Source organism: Lissotriton helveticus, chromosome 5_1 (assembly GCF_964261635.1).
Source record: "Lissotriton helveticus chromosome 5_1, aLisHel1.1, whole genome shotgun sequence".
Taxonomy (NCBI): domain Eukaryota; kingdom Metazoa; phylum Chordata; class Amphibia; order Caudata; family Salamandridae; genus Lissotriton; species Lissotriton helveticus.
The window spans coordinates 1,179,769,245-1,179,796,807 of record NC_136065.1 but is presented as its reverse complement, the minus strand read 5'-3'; the positions used below and the strand labels follow the sequence as shown (position 1 = coordinate 1,179,796,807).

General features: G+C 43.5%; 1 protein-coding gene across 1 annotated transcript in view; it reads right to left on the bottom strand.

Moving 5' to 3' along the window:
• Nucleotides 1–27,563, bottom strand: part of ATRNL1 (attractin like 1) — a 2,439,979-nt gene that overhangs the window by 2,051,939 nt on the left and 360,477 nt on the right. Inside the window, exons 4-5 of the mRNA XM_078643887.1 lie at nucleotides 21,714–21,842; nucleotides 13,872–14,080 (exon numbers count right to left, since the gene is read on the bottom strand). Coding sequence (XP_078500013.1) covers nucleotides 13,872–14,080; nucleotides 21,714–21,842 — 338 coding nt within the window. The remainder of the gene's footprint in view (nucleotides 1–13,871; nucleotides 14,081–21,713; nucleotides 21,843–27,563) is intronic.

Genomic DNA, 27,563 nt, shown 5'->3' with positions numbered 1-27,563 from the left:
GCGGAGGCGTTCTGGATGCGTTGTAGTCTTTTCTGTAGCTTGGCTGTGGTTCCGGCGTAGAGGGTGTTTCCGTAGTCCAGCCGGCTGGTGACGAGGGCCACGGTGACCGTCTTCCTGGTTTCGATCGGGATCCATCGGAAGATCTTGCGGAGCATGCGGAGGGTGTGAAAGCATAAGGAGGAGACGGCGTTGACTTGTCTGGTCATCGAGAGGGAGGAGTCCAGGATGAAGCCCAAGTTGCGTGCGTGGTCTGTCGGCTTGGGGGCGGTGCCCAGGGCTTGGGGCCACCAGGAGTCGTCCCAGGCGGAGGGTGATGGTCCAAGGATGAGGACTTCCGTCTTGTCTGAGTTCAGTTTCAAGCGGCTGTTCTTCATCCACTCGGCGACGTTTTTCATCCCTTCGTGGAGGCTGGTTTTGGCGGTGTCGGGGTCTCTGGTGAGGGAGAGGATCAGCTGGGTGTCGTCGGCGTAGGAGATGATGTTGAGGTTGTGTTGGCGTGCGATGGCTGCGAGAGGTCTCATGTAGACGTTGAAGAGGGTGGGGCTGAGTGATGATCCTTGCGGGACGCCGCAGATGACTTCGGTGGCCTCGGAACGAAACGGGGGGAGGCGGACTCTCTGTGTTCTTCCAGCGAGGAACGAGATGATCCACTTCAGTGCCTTCTCTTGGATGCCGGTGTTGCTGAGGCGTTGGACTAGGGTGCGGTGGCAGACAGTGTCGAACGCGGCGGAGAGGTCCAGGAGGATGAGTGCCGCTGTTTCCCCGTTGTCGAGAAGGGCTCAGATGTCGTCGGTGGCTGCGATGAGGGCGGTCTCGGTGCTGTGGTTGGCTCTGAAGCCGGACTGCGAGGGGTCGAGGGATCCATTTGTCTCGAGGAAGGCGGCAAGCTGTCTGTTGGCGATCTTCTCGATGACTTTGGCAGGAAAAGGGAGGAGCGAGATGGGGCGGAAGTTTTTGAGGTCGGTGGGGTCCGCTGTTGGTTTCTTCAGTAGGGCGCTGAGCTCGGCATGCTTCCAGCTCTCCGGGAAGGTGTCGGTGTCGAAGGAGGTGTTGATGACGTCTCGGAGTTGGGGTGCGATGGTGGAGTCGGCCTTGTTGAAGACGTGGTGGGGGCAGGGGTCAGTCGGAGATCTGGAGTGGATGGTGTTCATCGTGCGGGCTGTATCTTCGGTGGTCCCTGCGGTCCAGGTGCGGAGGGTGGCGGTGGGGTGCGATGGTTCGACGGTTGGGTGCGAGGAAGGTGCGCCGAAGCTGTTGTGGATGTCGGCAATCTTGTGGTGGAAGAATGAGGCGAGGGAGTTGCAGAGATCTTGTGACGGGGTGATGTCGTTGTTGCCGGTGCTGGGGTTGGAGAACTCCTAGACTCCAGACATCATCCACCCCCCTAGATGGCTCAGTTCCAGGTCCTCTTGCATTCTCAATCCGAAAATGAACTTAACGTTGATGTTGCATCTGCCTGTCAACCTCAACCAAACTCTAATCTCATGTACAAACAATAAAGACAAAATAGTGAACTTTATTGTAATACAGCAACAAAAGAAAGATACAGCCTCCTAGAGGCTAAATTGCACAAAGTGAAAGCAGATATTCTGGAAACAATCCTGGCTTCCACACTGACCAAACTGTGTGAGCCCAGACAAATATATTAGCTCACTAAGCCTCCATTTTCTTCATTAACACACATGATAGATAGTATATTCAAATGCACAAGTTCCAGATGTGTGCTGTACAATAAAATCTTGTGTTAGATTTAATATACTATATTGCTGCTTCATTCATGAAAAAGAAAATAGGCTATACATAATGTACACATCATAATCACCTTGCTTCCTAGTTCACTAATGGCAGTGTTGTAACCGTGAGGGCAAAAACTCCTCTCAATGCTGTGATTTAGGCTTATGCACCAATGTGAATTGCTTACATGGGATAAAAAAAAACCACTGTTATTTCAGTGGGAATGTTGTCAAGGCTCCATTTATGCACAGGTTGTTAAGGCCAAGCCAGAATTTGTGGTTTGGCTCTGACTGGGCTCTCCTTGCTTCTAAAAAACAAAATACAGTTGTGCTGAAACTGCGGAGAAAGCAGATCTGCACTAGAGAGAAAGTGGCCTAGCACTTGCCACATGCAGCCCCTTTCCCGCGCGCTTTATGGGCAGAGTGCGGTAATTCAAGGCTTGCAGCTATATATTTGGTGCTGCACCCTGCAGACAACAGCACTCATGCATACATGCCAATATTTCAGAAGAGCAAAGTGGGAGATTTGAAAAAAAATCGAAAATAAATCGGGAGAATGGGGCCTTTAATCGGGTTACCGTCATGTATAGGCTTTGGAAGTGTGCTGCTGATTAGAAGCATGGAGCGCAATGACAGGCAGATAGAGGGTGGGTGCAAGTGTTGAACACTGGCCTGGCAGGTCACTGGCAGTGTATACCCCCGCCCCCCCTCCCTCTCCCCAACCCCCGCCCTAACAGCTTCCCGGGCACACACACAGCCGTCCCCGAGTACTTCATAGGTCTTTAAAAGCCCATTCGCTTGTTAATGAGGCATTGTTGGTTTTTCAGTCCTTCTAGAGCCCCTGTCTGCTACTATTGACTATTGCTGGATGTTACACAATACCTACCAAGCCCTGTCAGCTGAAACCCCTGAGGAATCGGGTTTTTGCTTTCAGGAATCGGGAGGCGGGAGACTAGCCTTCAAATCGGTAGTCTCACGCCTGAATCGGGAGGGTTGGCATGTCTGCTCATGCGAGACACACCCGCAGTGACATAGAAGCACTGGCGCGCGCAGACAGGACATTCAATACGTGTTTTCGAAAATGCTCACGTTCGCTGACATCCACGTTATTAACCTTGATTTCCGCTCTGCTTTGGTGTCACTATCTCCACCTTCGTCCGCAGCCTGGCTCCAAACAAGTGCTGCCCTACTCTGCTATGCCAGCAGGGCGCCTTCTTTGATGCCATGTCATGAGACATGGCTGTTAGAAAGCCATGCTCACACACCTACTGTGCTATTGATTCCAAAGAGCATGGGTGGGCCCTGTGTCAATAATGGCAGCGTGACTCCGGCCCCTCCCAAACTCCCTGCCAGCCCTAAATAAATGCAAACGGGCGGCTGCTCAATTAGCGCCTTGAAAGGGTAGATTAGCACTCGATTATCAGAATGCTTAAACAAAACGTCCGACTCGCCTTCTCTGTCGCGCTTCTTTTGCTGCCCCATGAGTATCGGTACTCTCTTTGGGCAAGGAGTAGATCCGGTACACAAACGTAGATAATGTAGAAGTGCCGGTACTAAGTACCGGTGAGTACCAGCCCATTTAAAGCACTGCCCGGCACACGTTTAACCTTACCAGCTGAAGTTTAGATGTACACTACAGATTCAGTCGCACACTAGGTGGTATCGACATGCACAGAAATAATTTTCTTAAATTGGGTCCTGCTCTAATCAACTTACATTCTACATTGAAGGAAAACTTCTAAAACCTCAGACTGACAGCTTTTTTAATCCTAAACACAGGATGAAGCTCAAATACCCGAATATTCAAGTAAGTTACTACAGCCAGAGCAGCGAGATATTATTTCACTTGATTTCACTCCATACCACATATAGTCAATTAGGTTATATCTCATACCCCAGATGAGAACAAAGAGCTCATTTAGAGTTGGGCAGAAGTGGGACATCTGGGAAAAAACAAGGATGTCCCATCCGCCCAACTCACCATTTCTCCGCATTGTTTAGATTTGGGGAAAGTGCCATGTTTACTCAAGAGCGAAGCCACTGTTGGTCTGCTAGTAGAAACTTTTGGCCAATAGCCCGTCTGCCACTGAGCCGTCGGCCAAGGTACATCAGACCACCTGCCCTTTACAGGGCGAACACTAACATGCACATTTTTAGGTCGAACCTGGGCTGCCCATGCGCTGCTTTGTGAGGCATGCTGTAATCTAGACTGTGGCTTGAAGAACCTCCCGTCTTTTCCATTCACTTCTGTTTGCGTCCTTCATAAATGCATGCTTTTGGTTGGTCAGCATGCTTGATTAGTCCAGCCTTTTTTTTGTTTCAAACCTCCCAGGAGACTGCCCCGGTTACACATGATCTTACGCTTTTTCTTTTGATACGGGTTCCGTTGTGCGCATACTTTTTTTTTGGTTGCCTCAGCTTGTGTATCAACACAGCTCCCGCTTCACGGACGCTGTGCTTCATGTTTCGGTCAGCATTTGCATCGTGGGTTTAATTATTGTTTACTTTGGAGACCGTGAGCCTTTTAAAGACATGCCCACTTTCATTTTCATCATCGTGTCTTCTTTCAAACTGGTGGCAGCCTGCTCGCCATTTGCTGTCTCTCCCGCCACCCCACCCTCACCACCCCTCCAAGATCGCTGCTTGTATGTTAAGTGATTTGCCCTATTCACAGGATGTTGGGCCGACGCCAAGACTCAAACTCCTGAGTCGGCAGCTCAGATCACATGCCCTTCACAGTATGTTTGATGCTGCTTTTTAAATGTTGCCAGATGGAGTCATTTGTAAGCTCAAATGCTGTTTAAATCACATAGTGTGCCATCTCTCATCACTCCCTCACCCTTTCATTTTCACTATCTCATTTTGTGTCCTGCTCGCTCAGTGCTGACTATCCCTACCCCTTCACACAGCATCCACCAACCCTCTGAGATTTCAACTTGTATTTAAAGTGATTTGCCCAAAAATACAGGACGCCCTGCTTTCATTTACACCATTGCGTCTTTTTTCCGACTTTTGGCAGTCTGCACACCCTTTGACGTCTCTCCCTACTCCTTCACCCCACCCCGACCACCCTACTGAAATCGCTGCTTGGATTTTAAGTGACACCACTTGCTCATCAGCGACTCAGCACCCTGAAAACTCAAGGTACGCACAATATGCTGCATTACTAAATAATGATAAGGTCCCAAAGGCGAGACCTATTGCAGTGCAAATGCTTTTGGTTGGTACCATCCAGTAAATTCTGCTGGTTCCGAACAGAAAACAAATAAATTACCCTGACATGCTTGGACAAAATTTCCATTAGGTCAGAGTCAACATTTTGTTGTTGTTCAATAATGCAGCTTCTTTTTGAAAAAGGAAAGCTTTGTCGAGCGAGCACATAACGAAGGGCCCCCCGCCCCACCCCCAGCAAACCTTCACTGTCCTTCAACAGCTTCACTAAAGGCACAGAGATCGCCATCATGGTGGGATCCTTAAATGTGACAGGCAGTCTTCCACAGGGGGTCTTTGTTGACCCCACTGCAAATTTTAAATAAGAGACTGGATAACTGTGACCACTAGGAAACACTTTAATAACCTGAAAGTTTCTATTGAAATGTAAGTTAACAGCTTTTCGTTTCTAGTCTAAGGCACACATCTATCTGAAAAAACATTTCAGAACAAAACCGACTGACCACAAAATATTCCAATGTAAATACAAAAACTGTGCATTATAAGAAGCGCTTATCAAAAGATGTTAATCTATGGTCTCCGGCTGCTGTGTTCGCCCACTGTTTTGAACTAACGGGACTGAAAATAAAATTCCCTACATGTGTAAGAGGTTGGTTTGCAAATCCAATTTTTTGCATCAAAAGTATTTTGCATATTTCAATTATTAACATACTATTCAAAATATGATCCCCACTACCTGACAGTGACTACTTCAATGGACATAGAGCGTTGAGATTAAGGGCCGATAAGCTGCAAAGAAGGATATCACCTCAGTGACAGGTATGCCGGGAAGAGAGTTTATCTAATGGCTAAGTTTACAACTACGGAACTAGTAGCTACAAGTGGGCAACTATTTACTACCAGTGCCTCAGTTATCATCTATGTTGGGAGCACTTACAAACAAACAGCAGCAGCAAAAAAGCACTAATAACAGGATTTTTACTTTTACACATACATTGTAGTGACCGTACTTTATAGAGAATAAATCCAGTATTTATAATTTTCACAAGACAGCAAATAACTAATTAAATATGTAAAATGGGGGGAAGAACAAAATGAAATCAAACAAATCATAAAAAGCAACAGGGTAAACGTTCAGTAAATCATCACGAAATACATCTTACTAATAACTTGATTAGGGTTGGTCACGATAACATTTGGAGAAACATACTATAAGAATTCCAAAATCACAACCTAAACTACACGTGCACTTGGCTAATAAGAAACAGAACATTAAGGAAAAAGAGTATGGAATGGGTTAGTGCAGGAAACTCTACTATTATCCAGGAGACACAGAACACAAAACATAGCAGCAGAAAATGTACTCAAACAGACGTCATCTTAATAAAGGAAAGCGATCACACAAAAAACACACCTAATGCAGAAAAGAAGACATGTTACACAAACGACAATTGTGTATTAATATGAAAACTTACAATGCTTTCACTCTCGAGTGGGATTTACGCTGAAGGTTATGCTACGTTACGTACACTCTTTTTCGGCGCATTTCTGTCATTGTTATGTCGACACAGTACTGACGTGCTGTGTATGGTGCACTTTAATCAAGTGATATCACAAGGTGGCCACTGGTTATGGATAAAGGGCCGAGAGAGTAAGAGTCTTCTTCAGCACCTGTCAATTATTTTATTATTACAAACTTATTCTGACATTCGGGAGGGTTTGATGACAGAAAAGGACGCTACTAGTTGCATGTAATACGTCATTACATGCTGTGAGTGACGCCGCAGTTCCTAGGGCAGGGTTGAGTTGCTGTTACTGGAGTCACCAGTGCAGACCTTCACTGCTGCTTAAAAGGCTGTTCTGTTCGCCCTTCTGCGATTGAGTTCCTGGTGAAGATTAACTTGACCAAGCAACATCCGTAATAATATATAATATAGCCTTATAGCCCGCCATAGCGGGCTATACCGGCTATTAAAGGCCCGCTGCAGCGTTAAAGGCCCGAGCCGAAGGCGAGGGACTTTAACAAAGCAGCGGGCCTTTAATAGCCGGTATAGCCCTGCTACGAAGGGCTATAAGGCTATTAGAACATTCTGCCACTAGAGGGCAGAATGTTCTAACAAATTAAACAAAGCCTTCAGGAAGCGCAAGGGGATTGAAATCCCCTCAGGCTCCCTGAAGCCTTTGTTCACAGCCAGAGCTGTGAACAAAGAAGCATTGGAATGTTGAAGCTCGGGGCTTATACCAGCCATTATAAGCCTGGATCACTCCATTGTTTTCAGTGGAGCTACCAACATTCCAATGTTCTAATAAAATAATAAACTATGCCCAAATGTATATAAAAAGGATACTGCAAGTAACTTTGAAATTTCCTGTTTCCATTAAAACATGTAGATTTAGGGGTACTTTAACCCACACACAATTACAACAAGCTGCATATTAACTGGTTAGCTTTCCTTATTCCCGTATTGCTATCCTCACTAATTAGATTTGAAGGATCTTGCAAACTACTATGTGGAGAAGCGTGGCTCAGTGGTTAGAGGCGGCAGACCTGGAAGCTGAGATCGGCCGTGGACCAGGGTTCGATTCCCCGCCTCGGCGGGTCTCGGGCTCAAAAATTCCACGGACTCGACAATTCTCGCTCCGGTACCTACTCGACTCACGGGGTCACACTCTGTGACTCTGGGCAATAGCTTGCTTAATCTCCACTACGGCCCCTCGCGGCGGGATGCCTGGCTTTCACCTTGTGGATACCCTGCCGGGGTATCTCACAGGGGAATACCAGGACGGGTTCCCTAAGCAAGCGCTTAGATACCGGGTCGGTGATTTGCGCTATATAAATACATGTACATTTACAACTGAATTTTGTTTCTGATCATTTGATTCACATGATCTTTGGTGAGAATGTACTAGCCTCATCACGCACGTGGTTCCTATAGTAATTGAATTTCCCATCAAAGACAAAATATATATTTTTTTTAATTGTTCGACTGTCCCCAAACCCATTGTTTAAATTAATTAGGCCTAAGGATTGCTTCCAAGTGAAGAAGATATACTTCCATTGGATGCCGAGGCTTGTTTTTCAAAGTGTCATCAAGACAACAATTCCACTCTTGTACATTTTTAAGTATTTATTGGCTTTTTGGAGAGGATGGCTACCACACCAGGTGAGCCCCTTGGCATTAGTGCAACGCAAAAGGAGAGGACGGTAATGCTAGTGTTAAGTGTTGCAGCTGGATGGTAATGGTGTGTAGGGAAGCAGCAGAGTTACTCCATAAAGAGCTATTTGTTTGCAGTGCTTTCCTGACTTTTGTCAACTCAGGGATGGCGTGGATTTCTATTGGGAGAGAGTTCCACAGCTCAGCACTTAAAGGCTCTACCACTCCATAGCAAAAGTTGTCAGTGGGTGCGACTGAGGAGGCCTTAGAGTCCGATATAAAGGTACAGCTCAGGTTACAAATCTGGAACTTTTGTTGGAGGTACAGAGGAGCGTGACCATAATATATTTTGCACATCAGGCAGGTGGATTTAAACAGCATGTGTTTATGGACCAGTAGTCAATGTAGTTGGCGAAGACCTGCTGTGGTTTAATCAAACGTCTTAATATTGGAAATAACCCGATCCAGGACATTTTGAATTTTTGGGAGTCGGATGCCGGACTTGGGAAGGCCCAGGTACACAGCATTACCATAATCCAGTCTACTCTGGATGAAGGCATTAGCTGCCTTGACTTTATGTGGAAAGGATAAAAAAGAAACCTGCCTGAGTAGTCTGATGTGATGAAAACATGATTTGATGACATTAGCGATCTGATGAAATTAAGCTTTGTATCAAGGATAATGCCCAGGTTTCTCACCTTGGAAGCCAGAGAAGTGCATGTCCCGAGATTAAAGGGCCACAAAGTACTGAACCAAAGATTGAGCTTATTGAAAATCATAAGGAGCTTCAATTTTGTCCGGGTAATCGTGAGACAATTTTGTCCCATCAAGTTTATGACGGTGCCCATAACCGCTTGTACTCCCACCATCTTGTTACACTGATAATCTTGCAAGTTTTTTATGATATGCGTGTCATCCACGTATAGATAACATAGGGCATTAAGGTTGTTTGTTAAATTTGCAAGGGAGAGCATATAAAGTTTGAAAGTAGTGAGGGAGGGAGAGAGAGGATCTCCTCCTAGTTTAAGGGAGTGAAGTGGAAAAAAGGGCCGAGTTGGACATATTGAGTTTTATCTGGAATTAAAGAGGCAATCAATTCATAGGCCTTCTCCCTGATATGGAGTTGTTGCAGGTGTTGAAGGAGAACACTATAGTGCATTGTATCAAATGGTGCAGAGAGGCCCAGTAGTAATAATACTCTTGAACCACCTCTGTCTTGCATAATAGCACAGCAACTCAGTATATCTGTGTAATCATTTGTATGTGGTTAAGTGACCCCACGTGGTCCAGAATGCCACAGCGTGTATTCTACTAAGTATACCAAAACACCCCGTCACCCTGTCTCTTGTGTTCCTCCACTGGCTGACAAGAGAATTACATTCAAATCTCTTTGCCTAGCCCATCAGGCTATGTATAATAAGAGTCCTCCTCTACTACAGGTGCTTCTAAACCCCCACAATCCTAAAAGATCTCTACGGTCTGCCGAACAGAAGCTCCTCACTGTGCCTTTGATTCAGAAAGCTAGAAGTGGCGGACGCTAGTTTCGTATCTGGCTTCAAATCTTTGGAACACCTGCCTCTCCCACTGAGAACTATAAAGGAAGCACACAGTTTTAAAAACATTTCAAGACTTATCTATTCAAGTAGTTTGCATGTCTAGGAGGCACTATGCGACGGGTATGATATTTAGCGCTGGGAGGCCAGCTGGATAGCCATGCGCTTTATAAATGCCTAGTATAGTATAGTATAGTATATGAAGGTCATCCATATCGGAGATGATGGCCAACTCAGTAGAGCTACCTGGTCTAAAACCTGTGTGATTAATTCCTTACCAATTATGAGTTTCAAGTGCCAACACAAGATTGTATTTGGGCAGATACAACTCCTTCCAGAATGTGTGTGATATGCAGAAGCAGGGAAATAGTTCTAAAGTTGGCCAAGTTGTATGGGTCAGTTTCTTCGGTAACAGTCTAACAACAGGAATTCAACTCAGGAGGATCTAAATCTTCTGCTAAAGAAGCATTAATGATGTCAGTTGCCATGGGGGAGATGCAATGGTTAGAAAGTTTTAAGAAAGAAGCCAGTTATGAGTCCTGAGGTGACCCAGATGGTTTACTACATTGAAAACGTTTAAAACAGGTGTCTGCCATTACAGTCATGAATGCTGATAATGTCACAGCATTATCAAGTGGATCAATCTCAGAGTTAGGCTGGATCCCAAAACTTCACCCTTCCTACTAGTTCTCTCCAATTTTCTTTATTTTGGCTACAAAAACCTGCCTAAAGCGCCTATTGGTTCTTGTGATGGTACCAAATAGTCCCCGACCACGGCTGGGATGTATAATGCTTCAATCATTTTACACAATCTTTTTGCTGTCAATGAAAACGTTTGGGGAGTAATATGTTTTTTTCCTCTACAGTAAATTTTGTTTGTACTGAGAATGTCAATAATTCCTCCAAGTTATTTCAAGTTTCTTACAGGTTTCTATTTAGGCTTGAGAGCTCCTGTCAACCAAGGCAAGACAAAAAATTTGTTTTGGTAGTCTTTGAGTGCACAGGTGCACTAGCATCCAATGAGACCCTGATGACGTTTCACATGTGTTGTAGCAGACCCTTGCAGTCTTCATGGTTGTTACTGATGTGATTTTACTGCTCATGGCGTTAATTATTATATGCACTCCTTAAATTCTCTAAAGATATATTTTTCCAGTCTCATTTGGTGATTGTGCATTGCAAATTATCTTTCACGATTTTAGCCATAAACGTAATTAGGAAAGTAACAAAAGAATGGTCAGTCTATGGTCGAGCTTGAGCGGAAACAAAGGCAATATTTTTAAAGTTGGAAAATAAAAGGTTCAGAGTATGACCGGATTTATGCATAGTGGAATTCAAAAGTTGCTTAAGCTTAAAGGATTTAATAATCTACAGGATTTTAAAATCTACTATAGAATTCAGATTTGCCTTTGAGTCTTCAGACCACAGATTAAAATCACCCAGCACTATGATCTCTGTGTAAACGGTGGAAGCATGGACAATATATTCTTCTAACCATTTAAGCTAGTCAGTGGGGAGTTTGAAAGGGGGATGGTTTTAGAATTATTCCTACTGAGCGGTCAATACTAACTCTAAATTGAAGGAGCAATTTCAGTGTCTTGAAATTGTTTGAAAGCTTTTGAGATGACTTTGCACATACAATAAAATCAGCCCAACTACCCCACCCCATTTGACTAATTTAAATATTTTGGACCAAGTAATCCGATAGAGCCAAGCAGTCTAGAGACATCCACTACCATGAGTGAAACATTTTGAGGATCTTTTTAATATTAGCTTTTGTATTTGGCATAACGATTTATTTTCTATTTTGTACTAATAACACATTCATAAATATACGATTAAGATCTAAATGAGATTCTGTTTTCATTTCAATAAGCGCTACAGGGGAATGGGGTTATGACAGATTGCACCTATTTTACGTCCTATATCTGTACATAAATCTTTTGGGTGCCACGGACCGGAGATTCAAAATCCCCTAAATCTCCAAGGACAGAGATCGTCCTTACATATAAGCACAACAATGGCTATGGCTACAGCATTTTAAATGAATAATCAATAAAGAATGAACTTCTACAAGATCACTGATTCAGCCTTTGAATAATTAATTTGTGTACATGAAGTTTAGTTACTGTTTTGCTCAAGTGTGCTGGACCATCTTTTGTTGTGCTGAGATTCTGTTTTCAATTTGAAAGCACAGTAAAAGTGTAGGTAGATACTATATATATATATATATATATATATATATATATATATATATATAGTCTTTATTCGGTTTTTAAAATACATAAAAAAACCATAAAAGCTTTTCACAGTTATATAAAACATTTCACAATTAAAAATAAAGGAACATACTACAGTACATTAATATACAATTTCCAAATCTAACAGTGGGGGTCACTAGCCAATGTTACTGATTGTACATACAACTTCTTTTGCAGATTTAACTTAAATGCACGACGATGTTATGTTATGTTATGTTATGTTATGGGTGTCTTATATAGAGCTCGGCTACTCCGAGGAGTGTCCCGGCGCTTTCTTACCCACAACAGACTACAGAGGGTAGGCACAGACAGGAAGAGAGAGACAGGCAGATTACTGTCCATAAAGCCATGTCTTCAAACCCTTTCTGGAGGCCAACAGGTTTGGAGTACAGCGGAGTGACAAAGGAAGGGTATTCCATAGGTGGGGAGCCAGGCGTTTAAAGGAGCGTCCCCCCATCCTTGCTTTCCTAACAGTAGGGACAATGGCAAGACCCAGAGATTCCGATCTAAGGGATCTAGTAGGTTTGTAGAGAGCAAGACGTTGCTGAATATATTCCACTCCCACAGCATGGAGTGCCTTATGTGCCAGCGTCAGTGTTTTAAACACAATCCGCTTACGGATAGGCAACCAGTGCAGCGAGTGTAAGAGATCCGAGGCTCTCGCTCGGCGAGGTAGGCCAAAGATCGCCCGAGCCGCCGAGTTTTGGACCACCTGGAGTCTTTGAAGTAAATAATCAGGGAGACCCAGATATAGAACATTTGAGTAGTCCAGCCTAGAACAAATAAGAGCCTGGACTGTAGTTTTCCTATGTACTGGCGGGAGCAGGGGAAGAAACTTGCGTAACATTTTGAGGAGGCCATAGCAAGTGCCAATCAGTCCCAGAATCTGGGGCTTAAGCAATAGGCCATTGTCAATTTTGACCCCCAAGTTCTTTGCAACAAGGGAGGAAGACGCAGGAGGGAACATGTTTATAGGCCACCAATCCTGCCAGCTCGGGTCCGCCTGACACCCGAAGAAAAGCACCTCTGATTTATAAGGGTTGCACTTGAGGCTGTTTCGCTGAAACCAGTCGAAAACAGCCCCAAGACACCCACGGATGCTCTCTCCGTCAAACTCAGCCCCCTTACAACAAGTGAAAAGGAGCTGGGTGTCATCGGCGTATGACACGATCTGAGCCCCGTGAGACTCCGCCAGCACCGCCAAAGGGGTCATAAAGATATTAAAGAGAGTCGGGCTCAGCACCGAACCCTGCGGGATTCCGACCTCCAAAGGCGGTACTTCGGCTGAGTATGGGGTCATTATCATAGATTTAGCCTATGTTTCCAAACAGATTTCAAAAATTTCACTACAAGTTTGCAAATCCATTCAGACTCTAAGAACTGTAAACGCAGCATGGCTGGACGGCATCTTCTAAAGCCCATTAACTTCAACAAGGGTAAAAGCCAGCGCTTACGGTAATCATCATAGAACTTGCAAAACATAACAGAATGGATAGTAGACTGTTCTGAAGTGTCATCACAAGGGCATAAGGGGAGAGTATGGTCCCAGCAATTTTGAACCGGAAAAGTCAAAAGTGTAGGTAATAAAAACCAGGAGGACTTGCTTAATTTTTTTATGCGAGAGCCACACATGCCTGCAATTATTGCTATTGAATCTTCTTGATAGAAGAAGCCTCTTGTTATATTTGTATGTGTCCCTTTAAATTACCTGCCTAGGAAAAGCTGACAAAAGACAGTAGGAACAGAAAATACTTTTCCACGATTCTGCAGAGCAAACCCATCCAAGAGTAATATAAATGTACTTGCATGACACATGTATACATACAATTAAACACAAGAAGAAATCAGTGTATTATATGCTCACAACAGTAGGATTGTCTTAAATACAGCAGCTGAACTTCCTTGTATAAAAGAATACAGCCATCTTTCAATCGGAATATTCTCCTTACCCAGTTTAAGAAAATTCTTAATTTAAGGAATTGTGCAAAGAAAACTCACCTTGCCAGCTCTCATTGCACACACACAGCTTCTCGCCAGTGAGGTCACAGTAGCCATGATCCGGGCTTCCGCAGTTATCCTTGCAGTATGGGATATCACAAGCTTCCCCTTTCCAATACTTATCGCAGTCACAGTAAACCCTGCCAGGAATGGAGGAACCCGTGCTGCACTTTCCATGGCCTGAGCAATTGTTGGGACATGAATTAATCCTAGAGTGAAAGAACAGAAATAAATAATTTTGCTAACAGGAGCTCGAAAAACACAGCAATTTCTTTTTATGACATGATCATAGGTGTCGAAAAAAACCACATGCAAAATTGAATAGTTCCACAGCTGTCAAGTTATCACTAGACGATGATTTTATAACAGGAAATAGTTCAGGAGCCACTCCCTTTAATATGAACTCAACCTCTAAGTTCTATTTTATTTTATTTATTTTTTTGAATTTGTATATCAGCGCGCAGCTACCCAAAAGGGTTTTCCGGCGCTGTACAGGAACAGCACAGAGAAGAGCAGCCTATTGGCCGAAAAGCCAAGTTCTAATGGTTGTCATGAAAGCCAAAGCAGTTTAAACACATCTTAGAGGTGCCATACTAGAATGTTTGGAGAATATACATTTTGGTACAACAATATAATGATAACCTTTTGGGTCTGAGATGATCGCAATCCATCTAGAACATATATCAATGGTAGAGAACCACTGGTACTCTGCAGCAATATTTTCTTCTCCAGCACTGGATCTACCATACCAAAGATAGAAACCAGTTTTATTTTTATTTGAAAAATATTGTGCTGCCAAAATTTCAAGTGAGAGACAATGCAAAATGTTAAATGTGGCTTCAATATCATCTTTATGATTTCCACTGAAATATATTTTTTGTCTTTTACTCCAAGCGCCACTTTCAGTTGTAAAGCCTATCAAATGTCTAATATAATAGGAAATCCAGATGTCTCCCCTCAGATTCTGTAATCTGAGGGTACACCTCTTGCCTAGTACCTATAAATTAAGAAAGGCATACTTGACCATTTTTTGAAGAAAGAGGTCCACCTCATGAATGCCATTATGTTCTGATTTTAAAACATACACTTCCCTGAGATCTTACATACATAAAAACATATTCTCCCCTTAAGTCTGATCTTTGGCTAATAGAAGTATTGTGATGTTAAAAGGGTGCCAAAACTCCATATGTTGTGTGTTGATTCAATAAGAAATGTTTCTCTGCGAGAAAGTAGATGTAGATCATGGTCAGTGACAATATTACGAGCATAGTGGATGTTTGAAATACAGATCCTCCACTCACCACTGAGTATGAGGAAATCTGTGGAGAGTGTTAATAATGAGGCTTTGGGGGTGGAGGGAGGTAGGGTTGAAAAGTGGTATATTCATGCTAGATAATGGCATCAGCAGAGAATGTGAGGGAGAAAGATATAAGCATGGGTGAATTAGTAAGGCATCCTTTGCTTGGCATATGAAGGGTGCAGGGAATTGCAGAGCATGGACTTTTGAGGGATACATTTTTATGAGGAGAGAGCCGAGCTGGCAGGTGGGGCAGAAGAAAGGATAGGGCTACGGGTAGACATGTAAAGTATTAAGGTACATTGGCCTTGGCATGCAGTCAATGGGTTGAATACAAGATAGGTCTGAATCTTCACTTGGCACACATTTAGACAGATCAGGAGAACCTATATGCATTTTCTGTTTATACGTTAGGTCAAAGGTTTATATTTGGGCAGTAATACAATAAGCTGAGATTTCGATTTAAAATGGATATCAAATACACTTTAGGGCATGTTACCCAGTAAAATGGAACACCCAGACAATTTATGAAGCAATAAACATACTATAAATTCCTTCATTGTATCGCTCACTAGATTACTTATATCTCAAGCAGGTAAAAAATTAAAACAATGAAATCAATAGGTGAATTTATAAAATAGAAATGACATGACTGCAATCACTGACAAACAGTTGTCATTTGAGGATTTGTCCTGCTTTCACACTCTAAACACAGTTGTGAAGGTAGGTGGAGGCGGCAGAGTCATGTCGGAGCACCAAGGTGACTTTTTCTTGCCTTAATAGAGGCCCTTCTCTTTGAAATCTTAATTTCTCGTTATGCCTCGCACCTGGCTGTTGCCACCACCATTTTATCATTACTTCTACTCGGAGGAGTGTGTTACATAAGGAATGCCACTCAATGCTGTAACATGTCAATTAGTTCCTCTGGCAGAGGCCTTCTCTTGTATCAGCAGTTCCTTAACCCACATGTCTGTCATTAGCGAACAAGAATAGAACTCAACTGTAAATCCATCGGGACCTGGTGCTTTGTCATGATGTAATTTTGTGAGGGTGGTATACATTTCATGTATGTTAATATCTTTTTTCAACGAGGGACGTCCCACCCATTGTTGGGGATACTTGTGTATATTGGCCAAAAATGAATCTAATTTTTTTATCCAATGGTGAGGAGTATACAATTGCTGATGATAATCCATTAAACAGCCATGATAATTATAATGTTTTTTGATCTTGTTCATCTGAAATAATGGTTATTTTCGACCTTCCTTCTGTATTGTTAAATAATTGACCAACATCTTCCCTGCTCTATTACGTCCACCATAAAAAATAGCTACTGATAGTGTTTGCCATGTAATACGGATAACAGTAATGTTTTACACATGTTTTTGATTGCCCACGTGGTCACCATTTCGGTTACAGGTTTGGGATAAGATTGCTGGTATATGTTCCGTTCATTTACCATTTGACAAAGTTCATATTTTTTAAGAGGATCTTCCAATGCTTTGAATGTTAATACAATAACTGGGAAGTTTGTAGATCTTATTGTTATTGCTCTGCAGATAATTATTACAAATTGGAAGGATTCTTCGCAGATCACTTTCACAAGATGTTGGAACTTACTTTGTCATCAACACAGACTAGATAGAGCACACCTATTGGCTGGACAAAACATCATGAAGAGAGACTTGTTGTGGAGGCCCTTGACCTACTTCCTGTCTGCATATGCTCAAGGGACATCTGTTGAATGAATGGCATTTGAACCTCTTTAATTTCTTTATAAATTGAGCTATTACTTATCTTAGTTAGATTTGTATTACTGGTGGTTTACTACACACTCCCATTATTGTCTCTCTTTGTAAGGCTTCCCACCCTTCCTTTTCTTTTTCTTCTTTGCTTTCTTTTTACACAAAATCACAAAAAAATGGCTTTGTATTCATTATTTTCACAACTCTATTCTTATATTGGTTCTCAATGTTGTCAACTCTATATTTTCTTTACTGGTAATAGTGTGCATATATTATTACAATGCAGTTGTTCTATTCTCATTCTTATATTAATAAAGCATTCTCAAAACAAAAAAGAGCTTATTACAGTCTGAAACTGCCTTAAGGCTTTACCCTAGCAAGCCTTGGATGCCTATACGACCTGGATGTCTCTGATAAAATATCTTGAATTGATAAGGCCTCCAAGCATGTATACTCACATAGATTGTTTAGTAACTGTTATGTTTTTAAAAGCTTAAATTACCACACCGGTCTCTATGATGAACCAGAACATTCACACAGAAATGACAGCTCCATATGAAATAATGTTTCCTGAAATAATATTTCCTGAAACAAATCACAGCCAAATGTTCCAATCTGTTGCTTAACCTCTAGTAAAAATGTTCCACAAAACCTTTCATCATTTTGAAAATTAGCTATAGTCACTCAATTGATCAGAAGAGTGAAAGAAGGCGCCACCTTCCTTTCTAAACAATCAATATTTTTATTTTCCTTTTCGGATTATCCACCTGAAGAGCAGACATGGGTTATGGATCTCCTGGTGACTATAGATGCAATGAAGGGACAGGGTGTGGTTTGCGGAATTAGGTGCATAAACTATATTGAAATTCAAACTTTCTAGAGGAACTTCATCTGTGGCACTAGAAACAATAATATAAAACAGTACATAATGGGCAATATTAACCACTATACATTTACCTGTATAAATGCCTTTCTACCGAATTTTTCAAAGTAACATTTGTTTCTAACATTTTTAAAATGGTTGGACTTTGGTTCCTTCTTTCAAAATGATTAGAATCTCTTCAGTTGGCTCCAGAAGCAACCCAAACTAAACAACATTAGTTCTTTGGTTTAACCTACCGCCAATAAGCAGAAACCAAAGCTTTACTTAAATATATACAATAAGACAGCCTTGACAAGCCCTGAAATAATAAACTACTTTAGATGACACTCAGCAAAAGCGTAATGTTTGCTCTTATTCTGTAATACACCCGACAGCATCATCGACACCTGACAGTCTATCAATAACAATATGGGCATTGCTGCAGCCATGGTAGACAATGTCAAATGTCTGGACTTCTCCATAAATAACAAACATTATTTCCAATATCATATTCAGACAATGGCTTTAAATGAACAATATGAATCCGGAACAGTAGGGCATCAGAAAAATGTCTTCATTAACAAAACCTGCATAAAAAAATCAGGACTGTTGCAAAAGTCTTCATCAAAGTTTTCAGGTAAATATGCATAGATACCATGGAATCATGTGAAATAATCCAGAGGAAATAGAGTGTTTGTATCATAAGAATTGTGGGAAAAATAATATTTGCAATTGGAAGATAACAAAAATGAAAAAGGTTTTGTTGTGTCTTCTTGGATTAATGGACTCACAATGTTTACTATTCTTTAGGCAACACATTCACCTTCAATGCTATATGCTCCTTCAGTGTACACAGAGGATTAGGTACTGAATGAAGGTCTTCTCATGATTCGCGGTATTTGAATGTAATTCTTTCAAGAGAACACTTTCATTTGTCCTTTATAGACAGGGTTTAAGGGATTGGCATCTTGGGAACCAGGTCTCGGCTCAAGAAGCCCTGAGATTTGCGCAGACATGCAGAGTGGTTTTCCAAGAGCATGATATCTAGGCGAGGACACAGCCTTGGGCTGTACTTCGATTTCCTTCTTACATATATTATCCAAATGAATTATTCTGGATTCTTTTTAGCGATAACACTTATATTCACTGTAGACAATATTTAAGAACCACAGGAACAGAAGCGTGGTCCACAGAACTTTCTATTATATCCTCTGCACTCTCCTATTGCTCCAAGGATGGAAGATCAAGAGCTCATTTGTCACCTTTTCAGTTTTCCATCAGATTGAATGTTTGATTGGGGAAGATACTACAGAGTTCATGAAGTTGTCATCGTTGTCAGCTGTGAGAGGATACTTGCTTCATAATTGTCAGTGCTACGTTCCTTGCAAACATTTAATAAAAGCTTGAAAGGCCCCTGTCCCTGTATGAAGCAATCCTCTAAAAATCACAGCAAAGCTAAAATTCATGGACATAACTGTTGTAACTCTGAAGAACAAAAGGAAGGTAGGCTTCATCCATGAGTGATGTGAGACTAAATATCCCAATATTAATATTTAATAACGTTTCCGAACCTGAAGGCTTCAACAAGCTTAAATAGTCTTGGATAATTCAAGCTTTAATTATTCCTAAAAATTACTCTAAAAATTGAAAGACAAAACACATGCCTTGGGCAAAACACTGGCTGATAGATATGCAAAAGGTAAGAACAACAATGTGAATAACTTTCAGCCCATGATGCTAGGATTTAGTATTGAGGAAAAGTTGCTAGACTACAATGGCTTAGATGACAAACTGAGTCACAGTACTTCCACTGGAATAGCTCTTGCTGTGACTGACCTTTCCATCTATCAGTTACCTTTTAACTCCAGTCTGTGATTTATTATTCCATCTATAAATATATGTTGTGACTCAAACTGAAATAGGAAACTGATAAAATATTATTTATTTTTTTAGAAAAACTGATTAGTATTGTGTGTTTTATGCTGGATATTGCTTTTAATGACTACTGTATCTATACAAACGGATGATTGCCTTCCTGTTTAAAAATAGAAATAAAAATAGTAATACATCCTATCTGTGGTCACTAGAAATTTACCTCAACAGAAAGTATAATGCTGCAGAGGAATTACCTGTAAAGGTTACATATCATCAATGTTAGCGACAAAACAAAATGAATAAAAAGTCTTCCCTCGGGTGGTCTCGGTGGAGTCTTAGGCACAGCTAAATATTGGGGATTTACAGAGCTTGCGTTCAGAAACCAACTCCTAATTACAACCAACTCTCACTTAACACACCCAGAAGCCAGGCTTCCTCGAGGGTAACAACCAAAGATTCCAGAATGCAACTCTTGCCCCAGTGTTGTTCATAATAAACCCCCAGAAAGTGTATTACTAGTTGTATACTATTACTTTGTGAAGCTAGTCAACACCATCCACATTCTGTATAGTGCTATTTAAAATACAATCAATTCAAATAGAATACCTAATAACAAAAGTAATGTGTTTACTACTCAACAAATTGTTGAAAGACCACACATTTTTTTAAGAAAAGAAAAATGTATCTTTCAAATTAAAGCTAGTCGAACAATGAAAACAAAAACATAAGCTGACAAAGTAAAACACATTTTGTCTGGCCTACAAGAAAATAATTAAGCCCAAGTGCAAAAATGGCACTAATATAGGCAATATAGAAAAGGAGACACACACAGAGCTTCACAGTAACATGGAGATACTGTACATCCTAAAACGTAAAAAATTGCTTGAAATGAGATTGGATGTCCCTTGTTGACAGAACAGGGAAACCAAAATATTACACAATGCTTGAATCTTATAATACTATCCTTCTAGTGTCCTAGCAGAACAGGTCAAATTTTAAACTCTAGGGGCCAGATGTACGAGCAATTTTAGCATGCGCAAACAGGTTAGCGACCAATTTGTGCCTGATAAAATTGTCATGGCCATGTACCAACAAAATTTTGCGAGTCACTAATGAACTGCGACTCGCAACAAAGTGTTCAGAGACTCGCTATCTGGAAGGGGCATTCACTTCCAAACAACGAGTCTCAAACCCATGTACTAATGTTTTGCGACTGCAATTGTGGTAGCAAAACACTCGCAATTACCACTTACTTCAAGTAGGTGGTTATACATTCCCAAATGGGAATGGGTCCCCAGGGGACCCCTTCACCTTTGCAAATGCATGCAAAAATATTTTTTATTTGGAGGCAGTGGTCCCAGGGACCACTGCCTGCCCTTAAAAAATTAAACAAAAACGTGTTTTTTTTGTTTGTTTTTTAATGCATCCCATTTCTTTTAGGAAAATGGCCTGCATTTAAAAAACAAAACTGCCTTATTTAAGTCCCAGACATGGTGGTCTGCTGAGCCCAGCAGGCCACAATCCTTGGGAGGGCCTGTCATTCCCAATGGGCTCGCAAATTGTGAGAGGCTCATTAATATGAATGAGCCTCGCAATTTGCGACTCCATTGTGAATCGCAAACCGTGTTAAACACACTGTTGTACATTTGATTTTGCGCCTCACAATTTGCGACTCACAATTTGTCGCAAATTGCAAGGCGCAAAATCAAATGGTCAGACATCAGGCCCTAAAAGTACTAAAAAGTTACTAGAATATTTTGTACTAGACAAAATCTTCTTGGATGCCTACAGATGTGGAGTGAATAGGTTTCTCTAATGTGCTCAATGGCTTTCTTTAAGGTCCACTGATGGAAAAAGAACATTTTGCAGTAACAGATATAAGAGATTAACTCAATAATTCCCTAACTTATTTTTGCGATAGCAAATTGCGGTTTTATGCATAAGACATTTGTAAGACATACTGAGATACACTTAGCATTTCTTTCTGGAAAAACAGGTATCACTTAGCATTTCTTTCTGGAAAAACAGGTATCACAAGTGCCTTGTACAACATGACCACTTACGAGTAAAATATGTTGAATCCAGTTAAGTTGTAGGCAGCGTCGCTAAAGAAATGCAGCAATGCATAGCCAGATGTTGTGATCACTTCAGGGACTGTTTCATTTCCACGTACCTCTGGAACAATCAGCCCACTGGAAAAAAAGTTAGAAAAATATGAGTGAGGTGGTGGTCACTCACATAAAACGGTAGGAGAACTGGTTAGGTATAAAAATGCATTACTGGGTGAAGTAGGATTAGAGACACTTACAAAAGTTCTTAACCATCTGTAGTTAAAAGGCCAAAATCAAATGTGTCTGTTTAAAACATTGCAATACCAGAAGCAGTTCCTATAAAGGCAGAGGGAGGGAGAGGCCAGAAGAGGAGACAGGTTGTCCCTTAGGAAAGGAGGGAAAGGGGAATCCCTCCTTTCTGAATTTGGGCCTTTGCACACCCAGCCAGCTGGATGTCATGCTTCGTCAAAGGGCTTGCTCCTCGTCAGGTCGGCGCTGCAATACCTGACGGGCACCCTATGAGGGGCTCTTTGGCGGAGATCTTTTATTCCTTGCCATATGGTGCACCTAAAAGTGTAGATGTACTAACATGAGGGTCAGTAGACCGTGCAAGGATAAAATAAGGTATGGAAGTCCAGACAAAATAGTTTTAATGAACCTGGCTAAAAATTAAGTGGCACCTTCTGTGAGAAGTTGGCCTGATATGCAGTGCTCACTATTCTAGTGATCACTATGTATCAGTCCAAACAACCCTTATTGATGATTAGTTGTAAGTCAACCTTATAGACCAGCTATCCTAGTAGCATGGATACGAGCAGTCTAAGGCTAAGACTCTAGAGGGCGTGTTAAGCCAGTTGTTTTACCATCACATTACCCCTTGAACACCAAGTGAAAGGACACCACACAAGTTGTTATGAAAATAAAAAGATATTTATTTATAACAAGACTACCCTGAACTCTTTATGAGTCAGGGAGCTAAGCACACAACAAAACTCTTACGAAAATACTTTAAGTCGCACAATTTACACAAATGCCCGAGGGGCACGAAAAACCATATACTACAAAAGTGGAATGCAAAATTACTAGCAGGTAAGTACTACTCTCATAGGCTTTGGGATCGCTAGGACTGGACTACTGAACCTTTAGATTACTAGCAGGAGACCTAGGGACGTCGTGTGCAGAGTGGGAACTCTCACGCGTAATGCGGAACAAAGTCTATGGATCCTAGTAAATGCAAAGTTAGTGTTTTCGGGCGAACCCGACTAGGTAGGTCAAAAACGAAAGTGGTTCTAGACACTTAGAGAGTGGGCCTACGCTGGAGCACCGGAGTACTCGGTTTACCTAGCCCAGGGGCTGCGGCTGCATAGGGTTCAAGTGTCGTCGGGTTTCTTCGTTGATGAACCAGGAGCCTGAAGAAAGGAGTTGCTGGCAGGCGACCAGTGAAGAAGTTCGTGAGGATCCAAGCCTGGATCAGTGAAGAGGAAGACCTGAAAGCAGAGGGGACCAAGTTCTGAATCACTAGCCAGTGATTAGATGGGCACCAGAGTGGCACCGGGCGAAGTCACCTCGACCAGGTGAGTGGGCGCTGCTGGGCTCTGCAGTCTCTCGGACCAGGAGGCGTTGTCGGCGACCAGGATGGAGGTGCGAGCTGTCCCACGAAGGTCTCTGCTGTCGACGTCGCTGGACCCAGGATTGGGGCAACAAGTCTTGGCAAATGTAAGGCCCACGCGGTGGACCTAAAATGGCGTCTTGAGTGGACCAGGAGGGTCCAGGGTGCTCCTCTGTTGGAGGGGAGCAAGGGCTAGTCTGGAGCAACCAGACCAGCAGTAGTTGTCGTCGTGGAGCGTCGTGAGGGGGCCACTAGCCAACGGGCAAGCGACCTGGACAACGCGGTGAGCAGCAAAGAGCAGAAGGGCCCCACGCAGATCTCGTGGATGCAGGGGGGCTGAACTTCGGTGCTGGAGCTGCTCAGGGTCGGGGCTTCTCTTACCCCAAAGCACTCAGTCGAGGGTCACTCGGGAGTCGTGCTGGACAAGCGTCGTGCAGTTCTGAAGATGGCCGGTCCCTCGAGGTCTCGTCGCACCCACGGGTCACAGCTGGGCTGATGATGTAGGTTGAGGTCAGAGGTGCCAGGGAAGCCGGTTCTCGTCGTGCTGGAGCAGTCTTGATCCGAAGGAGAGACTGGCAACAAACCGCGATGCTTGGTTGGTGCCTGCTGCTGCAGGGTGACTACTCCTTAGTCACAAGGGAGAATCTTGGGAAGAAGTCTTGAGTTCCTTTCGTGGAAAGTAGTTTCAGGATTCAAAGATTATCTGATTTGGAAGGGGGCCAGTTCCTACCTTTATCCTGCAAAAAGGGGCTGGCACGCGACTAAGTCCTGCCCTATAGGTGGGACTAGGAGGGGGGTGGTTACACCCCTCTCCTTTGGCGGGCATTTCCCCAGGCCAGGGGCTGGAGTGCCCCTGGAACTGGTTTCAGCCGGCCTATGCACAGTGAGCACCGGGGTGCCACTTGCAGTCACCTTCCTCTAAAGCCCTGCCTACCTAGGATACACAAAATCCTGTCTGGGACGGTGCTGGCACCGCCCCTGACAGGAAACCCTTTGTCCTTGCCTCCTGCTCTGGGAGGACTCCCAGCAGCAGGAGGGCAGACTTGTGTCTCGGTGGCAGCATCCATTTTGTGGAGCTAAGGCTATGTCTGACTTTAACCGGGGTTACAGGTTACATACATGTCGTGTCCCTCTAGAAGGGTGGAATGCTAACCCCGTCGCCAGAATTGGCGAGGGGTTAGTATTCCAATTCGTATGACACCTTACACGACATGTTTTGATAAAGCGATACCAGAGTTGGCATATAACCGCGAGGATTATAATGCACTTAAGAGTATATGGTATGCGATATCATGGAAACGGCTAAGGGGTGGATCCCGAAAGCCGCAGACAGGCTCAGCTCATGCCAGAGCACTATCTCACACGATTCCAAGCACTCTGCCTTCAGGATTGTCAAGGCCTGCCATAGGAGTGACTGATAGGAGATCTGTGTGTCCATTTTTAGGGTTAGATATAGGTATACTATATCTAAAGCAAAGGGTGATTACACCACCTTGCCCCAGCTGTCAAGCAGCCAGTTGTGTCAGATTTGGATGGCCAGCCAGGGGTGGCATAATACATGCTGCAGCCCCTGGTAGGCCCTGGGTACACCTATGCCCTGGGTACCTAAGGTACACTGTACAGGGACTGATAAGGTGACTCAGTATCCAATTAGATATGTACCTAAGGTACATGGAATCCATTTTACAGAGAGAGCAGTAGGCCTGGGGCCATGAATAGCAGGGTCCCAGGTCAACTAAGTCAGAAAACCAGCAAAACACCAGGCAAAAAGTTGGGGGCAACCATAGTCAGGGATCTACCTTCCTACATAACCCCCCCCAAACGAAAGGAGATAAGGCTATCCTTGCCAGGTACGCCTATATTGCCTGAGTGGCCATATAAGGAAGTACCAGCACTGGCATGGTTACCCCCTATCTCATGGTCCACTAAGCAATCCCTCACCCTAAGGGTATCTGAGGGTCTCCACCATAGGGAATCTCTACCTGTGGTGTGTTTTGGCAAAGGAAAAGGCTGGTGCTGAAATGGAGTACTGAAGTGAGGCTCCACTAATTTTGGGCTCAGCTTCCTCCAATCATTTTCCACCATAGAGGCCTTTCTTTCCAAGACTGAGTTGTTTTGGGCTCTCAGGGTCAACCTCTGGCTACCTACAGCTGGAGGTTGGGTCCCTCTGTTTGGCTTACTGGAGGGACAGGTCAGGTTTGGGGCCCTTAGGTCCCAGGTCTGGCTGTGCCCAACAGTGTCCATCTGAGGGAGGTCCCTAACTAAATTTAAGGGGGATCCCTCAGGAGTATGTTTTATTTTCACTTGGCTAGGACTGCTAGCTTCAGTGCCCTTAATCTGCTGATTGGGGGATTCTTTTGGACAGGGGGCCCTTTGGGGTCCACCACTGGCCTCCCTGACCTCTACAGCCCTGGGCTGACTGAGGCAGGGTAGAGAGGGGCAGGTTACCTGCTCCAGACTGGGTCCCACCTTGGAAGGGTCCACTGACATCAGGGGTTCTGCCAGGCTAGGCCTGACTACCTCTGTGGCAGTTTCTTCACAAGGGGTCAGATCAGCTCCCTGAGGAGGCTGACCCTTTCCTAAAGTCTGGTGGGAGGGAGATTTCTCTTCCTCCTCAATGCTCTCTGTCTGAGTGGAGTGATCCATAGTTTCAGGCTTCACAACACTATCATCTGTCTGAGTTTGAGCTGTGGCCATCACAACTCTCCCAACCTTTTCAGGAGGGGGCTCAGTTTGGGTGTGGGCTGTGACCATCACAGCCTTGACAACCTGTTCTGGGAAGGAAGTTGTCTGAGATTGGGCTGTGACTGGCACAGCCCTCCTGACCTGTTCAGGGAGGACATCTTGGACTGGGGCTGTGGCTATAACTGCCCCACTAACCTTACCATGGATGTTTACCATTTTAGAATGGGTTTCTTGCTCTACTTCAGCCCAGGCTGAGAGCTCTAAATCATTCCCCAGTAGGCAATCTACAGGCAAGTTTGGTGACACTGCCACTCTCTTGCGGCCAGTGACACCTCCCCAGCTGAGATTGACCACTGCCATGGGATGATCTCTCTGTACTCCATCAATATTGGTCACCTGGTATGTGGCACCAGGTAAAAGTTGCCTTGAGGGGACTAGACTCTCAGTCACCATAGTGATGCTAGCCCCTGTATCTCTATAGGCCTCAACTTTTATACCATTGATGAGGGGCTCCTGTCTGTACTTGCCCAAAGTGTTGGGACAAGTTGTGAAGTTGGCAAACCCCATGCCAGTCTCACAGACAAGAGTATCTAAGTTTGGGGACCTGGTTAGGCCAGAGTCCCCAGGAACTCCCAAAGTAAATGCACCCAAATTCTTGGGGGCACTCCCACCACCTGGGGGATTACTACTAGTAGTAACAGGAGGTTTGGGAATGTTACTTGGGGGGATGTTCTCCTTATTGTTATTCTTTGGGCAACTGCTGTCAGTTTTCAAATGACCCACCTGTTTACAGGGATAACAATAAGGTTTCTTCTGGTTATTAGAAGGATTCTGGGACCCACCCCCCTCAGAGGATTTTTGGGGCCCTGATGTGGTTTGATCTGGAGATTTATTCCCACCCTTCTCTTGAGGCTTGGTTGATTCCTTTTTCTGGTCACCACCTTGGTTCTTGGGCCTAATCCTGGTTCTGACCCATTTGTCTGCCCTCTTACCCAATTCTTGTGGAGAGGTCAGATCAGAGTCTACCAGGTGCTGGTGTAATAACTGGTTCTGACAATTATTTAAGACTTGCTCTCTCATAATAAGATTATACAATCCTGTGAAGTCAGTAACCTTGCTACCCAGTAGCCAGCCTTCCAAAGCCTTAAGTGGCACAATCAACAAAGTCAGACCAGTCCTGAGACTGAGTTTTCTGGGTGTCTCTGAACAGCAACCTGTACTGCTCAGTGGTTAAGCCAAACCCATCAACCAGTGCATTTTTCAGGACCTGGTAATTGTTAGCATCCTCCACTCTTGTAGTGAGGAGCTTATCTCTACCTTTACCATCAAAGGAGAGCCACAGTATAGCTGCCCACTGACTCTGGGGAATGCACTGCACAGTGCAGGCCCTCTCCAGAGCAGCCATCCATTTCTGAATGTCATCCCCTTGCTTAAAGGGGGGCACTATCTTAGTCAGGTATTTAGTATCTAAACCCTTCTCTTTATCTCTTGGGAGATTGCTGCCACCAGTGGGAGCTAACCCACTCATCTGCTGCTCTCTAGCAAAGGCAAGCTTCTCTTTGGCCAGG